The sequence below is a fragment of the Crocuta crocuta genome, unplaced genomic scaffold (genome assembly GCF_008692635.1).
Source record: "Crocuta crocuta isolate KB4526 unplaced genomic scaffold, BGI_CrCroc_1.0 scaffold102, whole genome shotgun sequence".
In the NCBI taxonomy this organism is placed as follows: domain Eukaryota; kingdom Metazoa; phylum Chordata; class Mammalia; order Carnivora; family Hyaenidae; genus Crocuta; species Crocuta crocuta.
The window spans coordinates 2189283-2207621 of record NW_027530019.1 but is presented as its reverse complement, the minus strand read 5'-3'; the positions used below and the strand labels follow the sequence as shown (position 1 = coordinate 2207621).

At 36.2% G+C, this 18339-nt stretch overlaps 1 protein-coding gene across 4 annotated transcripts in view; it reads right to left on the bottom strand.

Annotated features, from left to right (window-relative positions):
* The window catches only part of ATOSA (atos homolog A), a 95253-nt gene that overhangs the window by 24400 nt on the left and 52514 nt on the right, over positions 1–18339 (bottom strand). For all 4 annotated transcript variants that reach the window (XR_013335204.1, XM_077764383.1, XM_077764382.1 and 1 more), the window contains exons 3-6: positions 5376–5560; positions 3866–4068; positions 3469–3594; positions 659–2504 (exon numbers count right to left, since the gene is read on the bottom strand). Coding sequence is in view for 3 of the 4 variants with exons in the window: in XM_077764383.1 (XP_077620509.1) it covers positions 659–2504; positions 3469–3594; positions 3866–4068; positions 5376–5560 (2360 nt within the window). In the remaining variant the exon portion in view is untranslated. The remainder of the gene's footprint in view (positions 1–658; positions 2505–3468; positions 3595–3865; positions 4069–5375; positions 5561–18339) is intronic.

The following is an 18339-nucleotide window of genomic DNA, read 5'->3' as shown; positions in this document are numbered from 1 at the left end:
TTCTAAAGTTAAAAAAAATGGTTTGGTAGAAAGTTAAATAAAATGTAAATAATTTAAGTATCTTTTATTTATATAATGCATCAAAGATTTACAAAACATTTTAAATCTACTATTTGATTGTCACAACTCTGAGATAGGCAAAAGAGATTTACCACTCTTATTTTCAAACTGAGGAGACTGAGGTTTATAGAAGTTACATGACTTATTTGGTGTGAGTCAAGGACCAAATTGTGCAGTGCAGGACAGGAACCCAGGCATTCTGACTAACAGCCTCATGACTTCTCTATAGATATTCCTAAAATCCTTAGCTGAGCAGTGGCATAACACAATGACTGCACTGTATTACAACAGAGCTACAATCAAATGATATGTTAAGCTGATGTGAATTTCATTTCTGTCTCTTATTTACTCACTAGCAATTGTCCACAGTGTTGAAATAACCAAAAAAGGGCAATGGGAAGAATTCACCTAGAGTTTGCTCTTAAGTAAGTAGGTTATTTTGCAAGGATGTTAATACTAGTTTTGTAGCGGGCTTATTAGAACTGACTGGATGTATTGTAATTAATGGGCACCGTGGGCCTTTATAACTATATATTCTGTAAACAAAATCCAAACCATTATAAATATTTGAGAATTATATTTAAAAGACGTTACCTACCAACACCTCTGTATTTTTCAGTCGTTCACATGTAGACAAACAATCTTTTACTTTCTTCTTCTGAGAACAGTTTTGAGATTTTTCATCAATTTTGTCTTCTTTCTTATCCTGTTCATTTTTTAATAGGTCTGGCTTTTTGCATTTGCAAACTTCATTATCTTTATTGAGATAATTTTCTATACTATTAAGTTGAGTATTTTGCTCACATGTCTTAGGCCTTTTTGAGTCCTTCTTTGAGCACTTGTTTTCATGTTTGTTCAAATATTCAGACATTTCCAACATAGCTTTTATTTTTGAGTCATTTTTTTTGGAATTATCAAATTCATGATTGTTAAAATATTCTGGATTACAATTTTCATTGTTTATTCTGTTTTCCTTATACATATCTGTGCAAATCTGTTTGTCAATACTGTTGTAATTTGAAAACTTTTTATCAATTTCATTGCTAACTTCTTGCTCCTTAAATTGACACTCAGCAAGTGTATTTTCTAATCTGACTGTCAAATCTAAGTTATTTTTTTTGCAATGAGGCATATTTGAGGGAGTCAATAAACTAGTGGCTTTGTTCTGTGTCTCTTGAAAAGTGTTTTGGATGGTTTCACTAGGATTGTCCTGATACAGATTTCTTTTTATTTGAGGTTTCAAAGAAGATTTGACTTTACCATTGCATTTAAAAGAACTAAATGATTTATTAGGTATTAAGTTTTCCCCTTCACTGCTATCTTCTAACAAGGAAAATTTTGTACTGGAAATGGAAACAGAGGTATCATCCTTGTTTTTCTTCCACAAAGTTTTGTCTTCATATGTACTCCTAAACACTTTAGAAGGAACCGAATTGGAGTCATGCATGTTGAATGACTGCCGGGGTATATGTGATGTTGTTGGATCAATATGCTCCAAGTGTTGAGCAATCCTTGCAATAACATCTTGTCGTTCCTGGAGTAAAGAGCCAATCAAAGGATTCATCTCACCACCAGACTGACGAGAATAAAGACCACTGGAATTGCCAGTTTCACTTCGAGGAGTATCTGGTTTTACTTGAATTTTTCCCTCACTGCTGTCTTCTGAGAAGGTGAGCCCTGGACTACCAAAAGAAATGGAGAATGTTTCTTTACATGTTCTCACATTTTCATTTTCTTTTGAGACCCGGAAAAGTTTTGAGTTAAGTGAACTAGACTCTTGCATATTAAATGGATGTCCAGAAACAGGTGAAGTGCTTGGATCACAATGAATCAAATGCTGAGCAATTCTTGCAATCACGTCTTGTCGCTCCTGAATTAAAGAGCCTATTAAAGGATTAGTCTCACCAACTGACTGCCAAAAACTCTGGTGGCTAGAGACCCTGGAATCAATCATTGAAAATGATTTTAAAGTTCTCACTGGTGTTTCATGTGACTTTTTATCTCCTCTACCACTGAAGCCCAGAATATTGGCTTGACATGTTCCATAGTCAGATTTACTTCCAGTGCCTGGATACAGTTTGACATTTTTGACACCTGCAGTATATTCTGGAGTTGTGCCATTTTTTGCATGCAATATGCTTTCAGGTGCCATGGTCCAAGGCTGTTTGCTACACAGACGCTGTGAACTATTTGTACTACATTGTTCTATTTCATTAGAACTGCGGTGCTGATGGACTTTAAGTTCATGTTCTTGAATTCTTTTCTCATAAAGGCCAATATTAGTGTGAATACTACAGGTCAAAACTGGATAATTAGATTGTCTGGGCAAGGACTGAACGCTGACTTTCAAGGCCACATTGTGAGAAACATTAGGAACAGGAAACACATGTTCAATTGGGGTCTGTGAAAAATTCCACTGCAGGTCTACATCAGCAGCACTGATTCTAGAATCATAGAGAAAAATAAAGAAATGCATTATAACACTTATAATTTTATTGTATAAACAATTTTAAACATTTATTACTTATCTTTATTTGCATAAATTACTATTAAGGTTTTATGCTCAGCTACTTTACTATACATGTCATTCTGAAAAAACCAGCATAAAAAGCACAATAGTTTATGCTTAGAATGGAGATCTTTTTAAGAACACTAGACTACTTAAGCAATAAAGTTCAAGAATACTATAACTTAGAATTATTTGTTAAAGCAGAAAAGAAATGGACTTTGTATTTACTACTAAATAAATGGATTCAGCTAATTCTGTTGTACAAGGTGGTTAAGACATACTCTACCTTATGGCCCCCTGCCTAAAGAAACAATTAGACAGTTGCTCAGTAGTCTTTAAATTTATAGTTTTCATGGTGCAAAAATTAAATAAGTCTACCATTATGAAAATTCAGCAACCCACAAAGTTTTTATACTTAAGCCAATTGTTGGTTCTTTAAAGCTAAAAAGCTTTCTGAAAACTATTCTATGCCAGGGGTACCGGAGGTACCGGAGTGGCTCAGTCAGTTGAGCATCCGACTTCGACTCAGGTCATGATCTCACTGCTCAGGAGTTTGAACCCCATCTCGGGCTCTGTGCTGACAGCTCAGAGCCTGGAACCTGTTTCAGATTCTGTGTCTCCCTCTCTCTCTGCCCCTCCCCTATTCATGCTCTGTCTCTCTCTCAAACATACATTAAAAAATAAAAAATAAACTATTCTGCGCTAAATTTAGCCCAAAAAGTAAAATTTATACGGATTCACATTTAAATTTCTCTCACTTGTTTTAAGAAAAACTTCAGTAAATTTTATTTATTTCCATCTAGAAAGGAAGAAAATAAACTGCCTAAAAGGTAAAATATCATTCAGTAGCTAACCAACAAAGTTAAATACGCACTGTCCTTATTTTGCCCAAGACATACCTGTAAAGAATATTTCGTGGAATAGCACCATGAGAAACACTCAGCCAAGCACTTAATTGAGAAAAAAACACAAATGAGCGGACAGCCAATAGAAGAGTCTTCTCTTCAATAAATCGATCACCATTCCTAAGGGAAATAAAAAGTATCACTTAAATGTCAGCAAGTACAAAATGATTGAATTTTAGAAAGAAGCTAAAATAAATATATTCTGGATATGTGCTTTCAAGAGTATAAAAGTGCATTTAGTAGTGTCACTTGAATTCACATAAGCACTAAATGTCTAAATTTTACTATATAAATAGAGTCAAAGACATGATATATTACTAAAATAGTTCATAAAAAGCAATCAAAAACCTGATTTACCAAGAACAACTTGAAACTCAGTTCAACAACTTACTGTCGAGGAACTGGCTCCAATATCCATCTTTCTAATAATAATGCATCTTGCTTAATTGCAGGATCATTCAGATCAATTCCATCTGTGGTGGGCCCATCATCACTGTAGCAGCAATCTGGGAGTAGCATCACTTCCACCATGATTGGAAGGTTATTCTTCCACAACAGTGAGACCTCAGATCTGGTTCTTCTGGCTTGGCGGCACTTAAGAGAAAATGAATATAAGCAAAATATCTCAATAACCCAAGAAATTTTATATTTACACTTTAAAGTTATAATTGTAAAATAGACATCTATATGAGTCAACTGTAGAGCTTTGCTTAGGCTTATTTATTTAGATATCTTCATTAAATAATGGATTAACACTAGTGAGTTCTAGAGTGCAAGGATAAGTACTCAACATTTATGATGCAAATTTGCCTAGGGAGGGGATATTTTTGCTCTATTTTATGGAAAAATAACTGCCATACACATCTGACAGGCTTTGAGGTGGCCCAGCCTAGCCTAGTTTGTTAATCATATCATTATTACAAAATAAAGATTCATTCTTTTTTTTTTTTACAAATAGTTTATTGTCAAGTTGGTTTCCATATAACACCCATTGCTCATCCCCACGAGTGCCCTCTTCCATGCCCATCTCCCCCTCTCCCCCCCATCAGTCCTCAGTTTGTTCTCAGCATTCAAGAGTCTCTCATGGTTTTTCTCTCTCCCTCTCCCCCATGGTCCTCCGTAAAGTTCCTCCTAATCCTCCTATAAGTGCAAACATATGGTATTTGGACTTCTCTGACTGACTTATTTCACTCAGCATAACACCCTCAAGGTCCATCCATGTTGCTACACATGGCCAGATTTCATTCTTTCTCATTGCCATGTAGTATTCCATCGTATAGATAAACCACATCTTCTTGATCCATTCGTCCATTGATGGACACTTAGGCTCAATAAAGATTCATTCTAAGTAAAAACCAAATATTAAAATCTCATTTTCATTAAATTCTCAAAATAGACAAGATTTTAAAATTGTAACATTTTGGGCTACATTTAAGAAACTGTTGAGAAAATCCTTATAGCATATTATACACTACCTATCAAAATATTTTTAACATTATATAAAAATACTACTATGATAGTAAAAAGTAACCTCCCATAGGGAAAAATAAGGAATATAAAAGGGAAATTGGTTAATTTGAGGAAAATAAACATGAAAATAATTCTACCAAATAAACACAAAGTCAATAGCAACGATAATCTTAAATTTGGCATATAAGGAGGCAGGTATGAAACTGGCTGTCAACCTGCATGCTGATCTGCAAAGGTACCTACTGTGCCTTTAAGAGCATTGCTTATTAGGGGTATTAGCTATGGTCGAAGATTAGGATTTTTCCTTATAGTTATAACTGATTTTATATTTAAATGTGAACATTATAATTGTCATGTAACAAAAGTGGTAACAGAATTTAAACTAGTTTATATAAAAGAAAAAGAAAAAACACTCAATATACAACTCTCACCTGAGCCAGCTTGTCACTACATTCATGTTTGGTAGTTACTGGATAACAGGACTGTGCTGGAGGGCAATGGAAACTTTCTGTGCGACCTTTTACAGAACATTCAGGTGTTCGTCCTTCTGTTATTAACAAGGCCAAAGAGACCAAGAACTCCTCTGCATCATATTCAAAATATTCATCTAAAGTATCTGGTATTTAAAAAAAAAAAAACACAAGGAAGAACAGTCTCGAATTTAATGTATTCTTGTTAAGAACTCACCATTTACACCTAAAATACCTAATGTCTCAATCCATATTCAAGTATATACACTAACAAAGAGTGAAAGGGGGAAAATGAGGCAATTAAAATACAGTAAACTCTTGATTCACAAGGTATACAAGGTAAGAAGAGGATGGATAATTCCAAATTCCAATTAAAGCAAAGATGGTTAAAACTAAAGCATAAAATTATTTTTATGTCAACTTCAGTTACAATGTCTAAGATTTAGGAATACATTTATAATCCTATAGCTATTTAGATTTTCAGATGTCAAGAGTAACAGTTTTCACATACAAAATTTCACCAATAACCAAAAGGTTAAATGGTCTTATTATGTCATATTTTTTAGCTAAGATATTTCATTACTATTATTAAACATTAAAGATACAAATTCAAATACATGTTTCTCTTTTTTTTTTTTCCCTTTTCCCTTTCTTATCTAGTTCCTTATTCTTACAACCCATCTGTGCTGTGGACATTCAGAGTCATGGACTCCTTCTCTGCCTATGCCATACAGCATTCGTAGTGTCAAAAAGAGAAATGCTATAATTATCCAGCAGGAGATACAGACCCAAATTACAATACCTAAAGTGTGATTATTTTGTTTTAGTTACTATGCAGTTCCAAACAATTTGATATGCAGGTGTTCTCACTCATTTGCAGTAATTTTTAAATTTCTCAGAAGTGCTCCAAGTTTGTCAAACAGTTAAATTTCCAAAGTGTTAACCTGTTATACAGGTTGAACACTCGTGCAAATGTACACACACAAAATTCAATTTGTTGTGCAATCCAATTAAACAACACATACTATAAGTACTTGCTACACTGTATTACGTGACAGGGGATACAGAATTGTACTGCGGCATAGTTCCTGATCTCAAAGCATTTGTGATTCATTAATCATCTTAAAAAAAAATGGAACACTCAAGCATTTAATGAATTCAAATGTTGTTTAGATAATAGTGGTAAAATTTTGCAAAAGAGGTAGGCATTGAAATCACCAAAAAGCAGAGTCAGATCTATAAATACAGAGAACAAATTGATGGTTGTCAGAGGAAAGGGGGCTGAGGGATGGGCAAAATGTGTGAAGGAGAGTGGGAGATACAGGTTTTCAGTTATGGAATAAATAAGTCAAGGGAATAAAAGGCACAACATAGGGAATAGTGTCAATGATACTGTAATAGCATTGTATGGTGACAGATGGTAGCCACACTTGTGAGCATAGCATAGAAAATCTGAATCACTATGTTGTACACATGAAACTAATGTAACATTGTGGAATAACTATACTGAAAATATATCTTTTTTTCTTTTTAAAAGGAGATAGGCATTGAGCAGAACCAGGAGAGAGAAAGTACAACTTGAGTAGATAATTTGTATAGAGAAAGTGTGGAAGAGAAAGGACTGGAACCAGATTGTGAATAGCCTTGAAGGAAATGACAACGAAGGCCTATTTCTAGACTCAGGAAGGCTTATCTGGAAAAGTAGCAGCCTTCAAAGCCAACTTTTATTGAGTTTGTATTTTAAGATGGTTTGTATTTTACTATTCAGAAAATATTCCCTAAAATGACCACGTGCAACACATGTCAGTCATAAAATGACAGTACTAAGTAAACAGTAACATTGTCAGACATTGTCAGTTCTTAGTACTTCCTACACATTAACTCATTCAATACTCAGAGCAGCTCTAAAAGGTGGGAAGTGTAACTACCATTTTAAAGATAACTGAAGCATAGAGAAGTTAAGTAACTTGCCCAAGATTACCCAGACAGCAAATAGTGAAGCTGGAATTTGAATCGACAGTATGGCTCCAGAATCTGGTTCCTTAACCACTACTACCTCATACCTGCTTTCTTTTATTGCAGCTATAAATAATGCTATGACATACTTTTATATATGTTTATAAAAATGTAACTAAAATAACACATATGCAACATATATATTAATAGCACACATTGGAACAGACAGCCTCTAATCAATTTACTATTTGTTGACTTGATGATGGTATGAAAGTTATATGTATTCATTAGAAACCTTACTTTGAATTCTGATCTTTACCCAGACCAGCAATATGGTAGGGTACTCTTTCATGACGCTGGGCAGCTGCAGTAAGCTCCAGCATCCGGTCAGCCACATGATGGAGAAGGCAAACTACCAATACACTTACAATTGTTCTGTACTGATACAACCATTCTCTTTCTCACTTTCAGTATAGTATTCAATAAAATACAGGCATATTTAACACTTTATTATAAAATAGGCTTTGTGTTAGATTATTTTGCCCAGCTGTAGGCTAATTTAAGTGTTCTGAGCACGTTCGAGGCAGGTTAGGCTAAGCTATGACATTTGCTAGGTTAGGAGTATTAAATGCATTTTTCACTTAAGATATTTTCAACTTACGATGGGTTTATCAGGATGTAACCCCATTGTAAGTCAAGGAAGATCTGTGGTTTTCAGGGATAGGACCCTAATTTATAATAATGTGACAAAAACAAGAGTGGGTGGCTCAGTCGGTTAAGCGTCAGACTTCAGCTCAGGTCATGATCTCACAGTTTGTGGGTTCGAGCCTCGCATCAGGCTCTGTGCTGACAGCTCAGAGCCTGAAGCCTGCTTCGGATTCTGTCTCCCTCTCTCTCTGGCCCTCCCATGCTCATGCTGTTTCTCTTTCTCTCTCAAAAGTAAGTATTAATAAAACAAAAACAAAAACAAAAAACCAAAAAACAAAACGAGTGATCTCAACTTTCCACTTTCCTCCAGGAACCAATTAGATTATAAATCAAGGGTCTCCTGTAGTCTCCTGGAATTCACAGAGTTAAATCCTGGTGTCCTTCAGGGGAAAGCAAAAGATGTAAAAAGGATTCCACTCAATTCCATTCTGTGGTGGTTCTTTGGGTTTTCAAAGCTACCTCAGGCTTGCCATGGGCTACATGGCATGATTTTAGCTCCTGGGATATTTCTCTGGGTTCATCCTGTTCCTTTCCCTGAATTTGTCAGGTAATCCTGGAAAACTAAGAATTGTGACAGAGCAGTGGTTCCTCATCTTTGGAATGCCGGATGATGCCAAGATGTCAGCTACTCCATGTTAATACCAAGGATGATTTACAGCCTAAGCAGTAAGTCTCACGTTTATGTGCTACTACTAAAAGAAAACAAAACAAAACAAAAAAACCAACTCTTTTTGAGAAAAAACCTACAAGGTTAGATTAAGAAAGGGGGAACAGCACAAAGAGTAGGGAGTTTGACAGTGTTGTCCTTATGCCTGCAAAACTATAATTTATTTCTAAAGCCCTAGCAAAGAATGGCTTACACACTAGAAATCATCAAGTTTAAAGTGACAAAAACTAAATTATTACAAAAATAACTTTCTCTTTAAGGTTTATTTATTTTGAGAGAGAGAGGGAGGGAGGGAAGGGCAGAGAGAGGGAGAGAGAGAATATCAAGCAGGTTCAGTGCTGTCAGTGTAGAGCCCAATTTGGGGCTCAAACTCACAAACTGTGAGATCATAACCTGAGCTGAAATCAAAAGCCAGATGCTCAACTGAGCCATCCAGGCTTCCACAGAGTATTAAATATTTAAATGAAAAATTTGAAACAAAGATGACAGTAGTACTCTATTAGCTCTCTAAGTAACTATTACATAAGAATTGCAGGACACCTGGGTGGCTCATTCGGTTGAGTGTCTGACTTTGGCTCAGGTCATGATATCACAGTTATGAGTTTGAGGCCTGCATCAGGCTCATTGCTGTCAGCCTGTCAGCAGAGCCCACTTTGGATCCTCTGTCCCCCTTTCTCTGCCCCTCCCCTACTTGCACTCTCCCAAAAATAAATATAAAAAAAAAAAAAAAAACTGTAAGGAAGAGCATGGACTATACTGTGGTATTATGAAAAATAAAATGCTACCTAAATGCATGTGACTTGATGGTGACAACCTTTAGGAATTGTCAGGAAAAAGGTATGGGTGTCTGAATTTTAAGAAATGAGAACACTAAATCACAGCAGCCATAAGAAAAGTTGCATAGTTAAAATTTTGATAATATCAACCTCTAAAACACAAGACAGCAGAGTTTACCATAAGGAACATGAACAATAAACGAAAAATATTATGTCATGCTAAAGAAAATTCAATCGATATTACTTGATATCTTGAGCTTATTCTAGAAGTTATCATTTTAGGGACTCTGAAAACAATGTGCCTTTATAAAAACAGAAAGTGTTTCATATCTAGAGAAATATGCACTCTTAATCTTACCTAGTAGTTACATATTTTAGAAGAAATAAATTATTTGATATAAAGCATTATTTGATATAAAGCATTGAAACAAACAAGGATGTTATAAGTTTTCACAGGCTATGAAGGACAGATCTTTGGAGACTGGGGATTAATGAATCAAAACACAGCTCTAGAATCCCTCTGTCTCCATGACCTCAATGAGAATGGTGTTTACACCAGTCTGACTGAGAGCCATGACCAAACTGGCTGCTTTTGTAGTAGCATGCACTTCTGGCTGTGGATTTTAGCTAATTCATATAAAGTACCCATCTGTTCTGTTTAATAAAAGAGACGAACAATTTGGTAACCGGGAAAACTCTGATCAGAGTGATAAAATGGACTAACTCTCAATAGAAGTAAATTCTTTATCACCAGGGATATTCAAGGGCAGACTGACAGACACATGGCAGGGGTGTGATTGAAGGGATTTAGCAAGAGTTCTTTCAACCCTGAGAGTATATGAATTTCTGTTTTTCGGAAGCAGCACAGAAAACCCAGGAGAGAACCCAGAACCACTACATCCTTCTTAGGAGCTCCAGGAATACCTCTGAACCAGTACTCATCATACAGTGATTTAGAACAAAGCTCCAAGATAGCTCACAGCTACTTCAAAGCTCTGCCTAGAAGGAATGGAAGAAGAAGGTCTTACCCCTCATTGGGCTTCTAGATATGCTGTTCAGTTTACTTCTAAAGCCTGGCAAGGTAGAAAATTCCACATTTCTAATGACATAGAAGACAATGACAAGAGAAACAGGAGAATAACCTGGGGGTTGCTAATAAGAAAAAAATGTTTCTATAACAATAATGTCCTTTCAACTTCATAGAGGACAATCTGATAATATGAATTAAAATCCTCCTTCGACAAAATAACACATACACTGCACTGAATATTAAAGGTTATTTATTAAACTGTTTGTACCAATTAAAAAAATGAAATAAACCTAAATGCCCTATAATATAGGACTGATTAATATACTATGATACAGTTGTATCTAAAATAATGATATAGGTCTACTTTTGACAAGGAAAGATATCTATATATCTTGAAAAAACACAGTGTTTCAAAAGAAAGAATGTTATGATCATGTGTTTGTGGGATCACATGTGCCACATACGCAGAAAGACATACATAAAACAAAATATCTTCAGCCCTTTCATAAAGCTAACATACATAAAATTTAGCTAACACATAAGCTAAATTTTAAATAAACTACTGTTCTCTGATTGGTATTAGATAAATGATAAGGCCTTTTAATTGAAAAATAACATGTAAATAAAAGCATTACCTAGTGTCATACATTTTAGTCACTGTCTTATAGAACTCCTATTTAGTAGGCCATAGTTTAGTTATTGAATATAGGAATTTGTGAAGACAAACATAGGTAACAGCATTGGTTGAAATATTGGGACTTTGCAGAGTGCTTTCTTTTTTGCTTAAAAAAATAAATTTTAAAAAATTAAATGAGATCTAGAATTTCGTACTAATAATATGAGAAACAAACATGGAAGGAACTGAGAATGGGTGTTAAGAATTACTGGAAAAGGTTATGCTCAGACAATTGGACCTTCTGTACACATAACCAGTATAAAGGTATTAAGACTCCATTTATTCAACATTTATTTATTATATACCTACTGCATGCCAGGCACTTTCCTAAACAATGGACTTGGAGCTTTTATTATAATTGTGGTGGAGAAAAACAAGAACAAATAAATAAGAAAAACATCAGATGGGGGCACCTAAGTGGCTCAGTCAGTTAAGCCTCCAACTTCAGCTCAGGTCATGATCTCATGGTTCATGGGTTCGAGCCCCGCATCAGGCTCTGGGCTGACAGCTCAGAGCCTGGAGCCTGCTTCGGATTCTGTGTCTACCTCTCTCTCTGACCTTCCCCCACTCATACTCTGTCTCCTCCCTCCCCCCCCAAAATAAACAAGCATTATAAAAAGATTTTAAAGAAAAATACCAGATAGTGTTAAGTGCTATGCTCTAAGTGTAAAATGAGTCACGTGAGAGTGCTTATGTGAATGCTTCACATCAAGTGTTCAGGGAAGGCTTTTCTGAGTAGCCAACATTTAAGGTGAGATCTGAGTAAGGAGCCAGCTATTCAGAAATTAGGAGAAAGAGATGAGAAAAGGTCGAAGGTGAGAATGAATGGGTAAAGTCCCAGGTAAGTGAGGCTGGAATGGCAGGAAGAAGGAAAGAAAGCTCAAGATTAGAAATGGTGGTCAGGGACTAGATTATCAAGGATTTTGAAGCTAGAGCAAGGAGTTTAAATTCTGTCATAAATTCATTGGAAAGTCTTTGGAGGGTTTTAATTAGAAAAATGACTTGATCTGATTTAGTTAGTTTTTTTTTTTTTTTAACTTTATTTATTTTTGAGAGTGAGAAAGCTAATGTGCAAGCAGGGGAGAAGCAGGGGGGTGAGGAGAATCCCAAGCAAGCTTCATGCTGCCAGCACAGAGCCCAGAATGGGGTTGAGCTCCAGCTCAAAGAACCATGAGATCATAACCTGAGCTGATGTCAAGAGGTGTACACTTAATCGACTGAGCCATCCAGGCACCCATGATTTACATTTTAAAGTGATCACTTTGGCTGCTATATTGATACTAGGAATAAGAAACAAAGTAGGTATATTAGTTAGGAGGCTACTGTATAGTTGTCCAGGGTTGGGGATACAGTTTAGTGAATCATTGGCATTTGGAGAGTATTGAGAACCAAGAGTTACCTAGAGGAATATGTTGAGAACTCATGATAGAGGCTGGGGGCATTCCACCAAGCAGTCAAATGAGAGAGGATGATAAACTAGCAAAAGGAGCTGTCAAATACCTTGTATCACAGAAGCACAAGGGGGAAAAATGTTTGAAGGAGGGCATAGCCAATGGTTTCAAACACCAGTGAGGTTTGATAAAATGTAAACAAAGAGGTGACCATTGGATTTGACAATAAAGAAGTCACTGGCGACCATGACAACAGCAATCTCAGTAGACAGTGATGATTGAAGATTAGGCAGATATGACATACATCGTCAATTATTCTGAATGGTATGGATGATAAACACAAAAGCCTACTTTCCTAATTCTCTCTGAGAAAAATGACCATTCATGTATCACAACAACTCTTTCTTTCTATAAAAACAAAAGTATTAAATATGAAATATCATCACTCAAACAAAATGGTCCCCAAATCTCAAAATGAGAATAAAAGAAGTTCCCTTCTAAGTCTATGAGACAAGGGTAAATCTTACTAAGGGATCTTTTACATTTTTCTTGGACTTAAATTTTTCCTTTCTGACCTCAAGACAGTTACCTAAGTTAGGCTCTTAACCATTTTATGCCTGAATTACTACAACAGTCTCCTAGCTATGGTCTAGACTCTAAGCTTCTTCTTACTCACTTTGCACCTAAATGCAATTAATATTCCTGAAAAGCCATTTCATCACATTCCTCTCCATTCAAAGTTTTGTGTTTGTTTTACTGGCTCCCTAGCTGCCATTGATTCAATGTAAACTCTTAAGCTTAACATTAGGGCCAGGACCACACTATACTTGGCTGTGCACGGCCAGATTCTGATGGGAATGCTGGGTCTCCCATGCACACTATGGTGACCCTGCTTTACACTCTTCTTAACTTCCTCTACTTTTGCTTCTTCATTTCTTGTACTGCTCCCCATATCGTCTCTCTGTTCCAGCCAAACTGTTTCCTATTCCATGCTTATGCCACTGCTTGTTCTTTTTTACCTATTAAACATGGCTGGTTCTTCTCCTTCCCAATAATTCTGAGCTTTCAGAAGAAGTTTCCTGATTCCTTATTTTTTTCTCACAAAAGATCCCTTTCCTAACTCATTTCCACACTGATCTTTCACTGACTTTATACTCTTCCCCAGAGCTTATGTAAGTCATCTAAGCTATGAATGGTTACTTCAGGGTGCTGGCACACAGTCCTAAGGTCATGAATTTCACCTCCACATGGGTAGGTTTCACTGTGTTCAATAAACAGACTGTACTGCTAACTTCAGGCAACCTCTGCCCAAACTTGGGGCTCTTACCACAAATGTGAACATGAAAAAGGAAAGGACTGATCAGTGCAAATCAACCATCACTTCAGGAAAAACTCAGCACTGTATTAATAGTTCCACAGGTAACTCAACCCATCCATTTCTTTATAATAATATTTTTAATATTTCATGGATATGTATCACGATGGTTAAATTCTACATACACTGAAAAAAATTTGGTTTCTCATCTTTATGTTCCAATCTCGAAGATAAGTGTTTCATGGTTCTGTTTTAAGTAAAAATTGTAAAGGATCTTTAAAATCATGTCAGCTTTCTTGCTTAGAGTTGTATACTGTTGCAAATTAGACTGCAGTTTTCTTCCTTTAAGTGTAACTAAGACTTTCAGCAGAGAATAAAAAAGGCAAAGTTGACTTTACTGGCAAGTACAAAAAACAGCTGTAGCTGTAAACAAAAGAGCAATTTTATATCTGTACCATTATTTTGTTAATATTAGTTATACCTAAATATTTTCACTTTCAGAATAGTACCTTCACATCCAGAAATATTCTGTATTTTGTTGTTAACCAACAACAAAACTTAAACTGAATTTTTAAAAGTCCTCATTATTATGAAAAAGACAAACAATCTAATAATAAACAAACTTACCATGGACTTACTTTTAAAACATCTTTTTGGACTTGCTTGGGGTTTGAATTCAACTAAATACTTTTGCTGTATATCTACATAATATAATTACCACCACAGTGCAAAATTATAATTGAAGCATTGCAATATTCTGAGGAGTCATCTGGAGAACTAAGTCATATGTATGTTTTTACATTAGTTTACTTTTTCAAAAGCGGGCTATATATTTTAATTGTCACATAATTTAAACATCCAATTAAACAAAGATGAGCACCATCATCTTGAGTTGTAAAGTATTTTAATCAAGTGCTTCTTCTTTTTAATTCTCATGATGTAGCACAGAGTAATAGTTAAGAGCATGAACCCTGAGGTCAGACAAGCAGTTCTACTATTTCTAAGTTCTTTGGCTTTGTACCAATGATACAGTTTCCCTTTGCAACAGTTTTTCTGTTTTCTTTTTTATTTTTATTTTTTTTATTTTTTTTAAATATTTTTATTTATTTCTAGGAGAGAGAGAGAGAGACAGTGTGAGCAGGGGAGGGTCAGAGAGAGAGGGAGTCACAGACTGAAACAGGCTCCAGGCTCTGAGCTGGCAGTCAGCACAGAGCCCGACGCCGGGCTCGAACCCAAGAACCGCGAGATCATGACCTAAGCGAAAGTAGGACGCTTAACCGACTAAGCCACCCAGGCGCCCCTCTGCTTTCTTTTTTAAAGTTTATTTATTTTGAGAGACATAGCATGAGTCGGGGAGGGGCAGACAGAGGGAGACAGAGAATTCCAATCAGGTTCTGTGCTGACAGAAGGGCTTGAACTCAGGAAGCCATGAGATCATGACCTGAGCTAAAACCAAGCAAGATGCCTAACTGAATGAGCTACCCAAGTGCTCCTGCCTCAGTTTTTCTATCTATTAAATAGGGAAAATAATAGTATCAATCTTTAGAAGGTAGTTACAAGGAGTGAGTTATTATTTGTAAAATTTCCAGAATATTATCTGACACAAAGTGATCACTATGGAATTGTTCATTAAATTTAAGGTAAACATAAATGCAATGACACAGGTCTGCCTCTCATTTTAAAGCTGTGAAAACTGATTCTGTAAAATCATTTGCCCAAAGTCATACACATACTATCAGTAAGTAGAGAGTTATCTTTAAAAACTTGCTTATTACTACCAATAATCCTTAATTCTTAATTATAGAAGCTCATACTTATTTTTCATTTCACACAAAAATGACTCTGAGTCTAACCTACTAGCTCAGGATATAGATTCTTGAAAGCTCCTCAGACAGACATTTCTTCAGGATTCTGGTTATTAAATGAATTTGGACAACTACTCCTTTATTGCCTTACATCTTCCCTATTTAAAGCTCTTTCAATTTAGATATTATGGAAAAGTCTAGATTACGTACTTCCAGAAAGAACAAGAGGATATCTCACTTAGAAACATTATGTTTTTTTAATGTTTGTTTATTTATCTTGAGAGAGTGTGTGCGTGTGTGCACGTGGGAGGGGCAGAAAGAGAAGAGTGAGAGAATCCCAAGAAGGCTCCCCACTGTCAGCCCAGAGACTGATGCAGAGCTCAATCTCACCAATCAATCTCAGGAACTGTGAGATGATGACCTGAGCTAAAATCAAGAGTCAGATGCTTAACTAACTGCCCGCGCCCCTCCCCCACCACCAAGGCCTCTTGAAACATTATTCTCATAATGTTTGGCAAAACTGTACAATTATATCTGCTTATAAATAAAGTGTTTTAGTGTTCTATTTTGTGCATTTAAAAGCACATAAGAGTTAATTAAGACTGGGCTTGGTCCCCTTATCATCGAAGAAAAATTAGCAGCTTCTGTAGCCAAAAAGACAAGGGATAAGTGGTTTTTTGTTTTTTGTGGCCAAGTCTCGGCTTTTGTATAGAAGTCACAAACGAAACTCAAAAGTACCTTCAAGAACGTGTATTTCCATTAATTTGTACATGGGGAAGCTGGACTTCAGAGAGGTAAAGTAATTGCTCAGACACAAATGGCAATATAATGGCAAAGTGAGGCCTCAAACCAAGATCTCCCATATATGAAAAATGTTAGAAATCTGAGGACTTATGGGGATGTGCCTAGGTGGCTCAGTTAGTGGCTCAGACTCTGGCTCAGGTCATGATCTCATGGTTCATGAGTTCAACCCCCCTGTTGGGCTCTGTGCTGACAGCTCAGAGCTTGGAACCTGCTTCAGATTCTGTGTGTGTCTCCCTCTCTACCCTTCCCCCTCCTCATGCTCTCTTTACCCCTACCCTGCTCATCTCTCTCAAAAATAAACATTAAAAAATTAAAAAACAAAATAAATATAAGGACTTAAGGATGGAGATTCAGCCTTAGGTATTTGTTGGCTTATAAATCCAGGTCAGTCTTGTTGTTTTTCCTACTGAATCAGTTATCCAGCCTCTGAATGTTGATTCTGGTCCTTTACTATAAAACATCTTGGTGTCTAATCCTTAATCCCTGTTTTCCTGGGAATTCTAACTGGACTTCCCAGTTTACATGGCCACTATTCTTCCCAGAAGTGTCTGTTTCTCTGCCCACGCAAACATTCTGAATCCCATTTTTTGCCAATGAGACATTAGGTGCTTACCTAGATGTGCTTCCTTAATATGTGCTATATCTGATATGAATTGCTAAATGCCATGACTGCTCAATTCTGACATTTTGAATGTTTCAAAAGAAGAGCTGTGAATGAGTTAGAAAGCACCAAAGAGGGAAAAGAAGCAGGAATTAAAAGGAAGAGAAGCAGGAATTAAAGGCACCTTGGTGGCTCAGTCATTTAAGCGTCTGTCTCTTGATTTCGGCTCAGGTCATGAACACATGGTTTGTGAGTTCTAGCTTTGTGTCGGTCTCCACGCTGATAGTGGGGAGCCTGCCTGGGATTCTCTTTCTCCCTCTCTCTCTGTCCCTCCCCTGCTCATACACGCTCTCTCAAAATAAATAAACTTTAAAAAAAGGAGGCTTAACAAAAGAGTATAATGCTACAAACTGCTTATTTTTGAATGGAGAAGATGAACTCTTCAACTTCTTTCTAGTGCCTGATTTCAGTTAAATTTCAGCTTAGGTGGGAAGCAGATGCAGAACAAAATCCTCTCATAACCTTCATGTGTTCCTGCTGCAATTCTCACATTACTATAATGGCTGGGTTGTTTTTAATTTAGACCACAAACTACAGGCACGTAGGAGCCTGGTAGAAAATAGTCATTATTCTATTATTCGTACCTGGGACAGTGCCTGGCATATAAAAGGTGCACAGTGAATACATAAGCAAAATGAAAAAGTGCTTAAGTAAGCAGTTATTTAGCTAATTAAAAAGCTTTGTCATTTGTAAATCAGCTTAAGATTTATGCTAAAGTATGAGCAGCTCTGAAGAATGGAGATATTATAGGTAAACTCGCATAATGATCCCTACAACAAACAGCAGGTTGAAGGTGGTCAGTATATCAGGTAACGTACAACAAGTTATTCAACTTCTATTTATCATTCTATTTATATTTTTAAAAAATGAAACTTATTCGCACTAATATTTTAATAAAGGGTTGTTATCCCCCACCACCACTAAAATTATTATATTCATGTATGTTCCTGGGCATTAGAAATCAGGTTTTAGAAGAGTTTATTTCCTTAATTCCAATTTGATAGGCACGTCTACCATCTGACAGTGTCTTCTCTAACATACTGAGAGCAGGTAATTTTGAGTGGCAGGTCTCACAGCTTTCATCACAATAAATCTTTAATCAACGGAAATGACAAAAGAAATCCAGAAATCCAGGT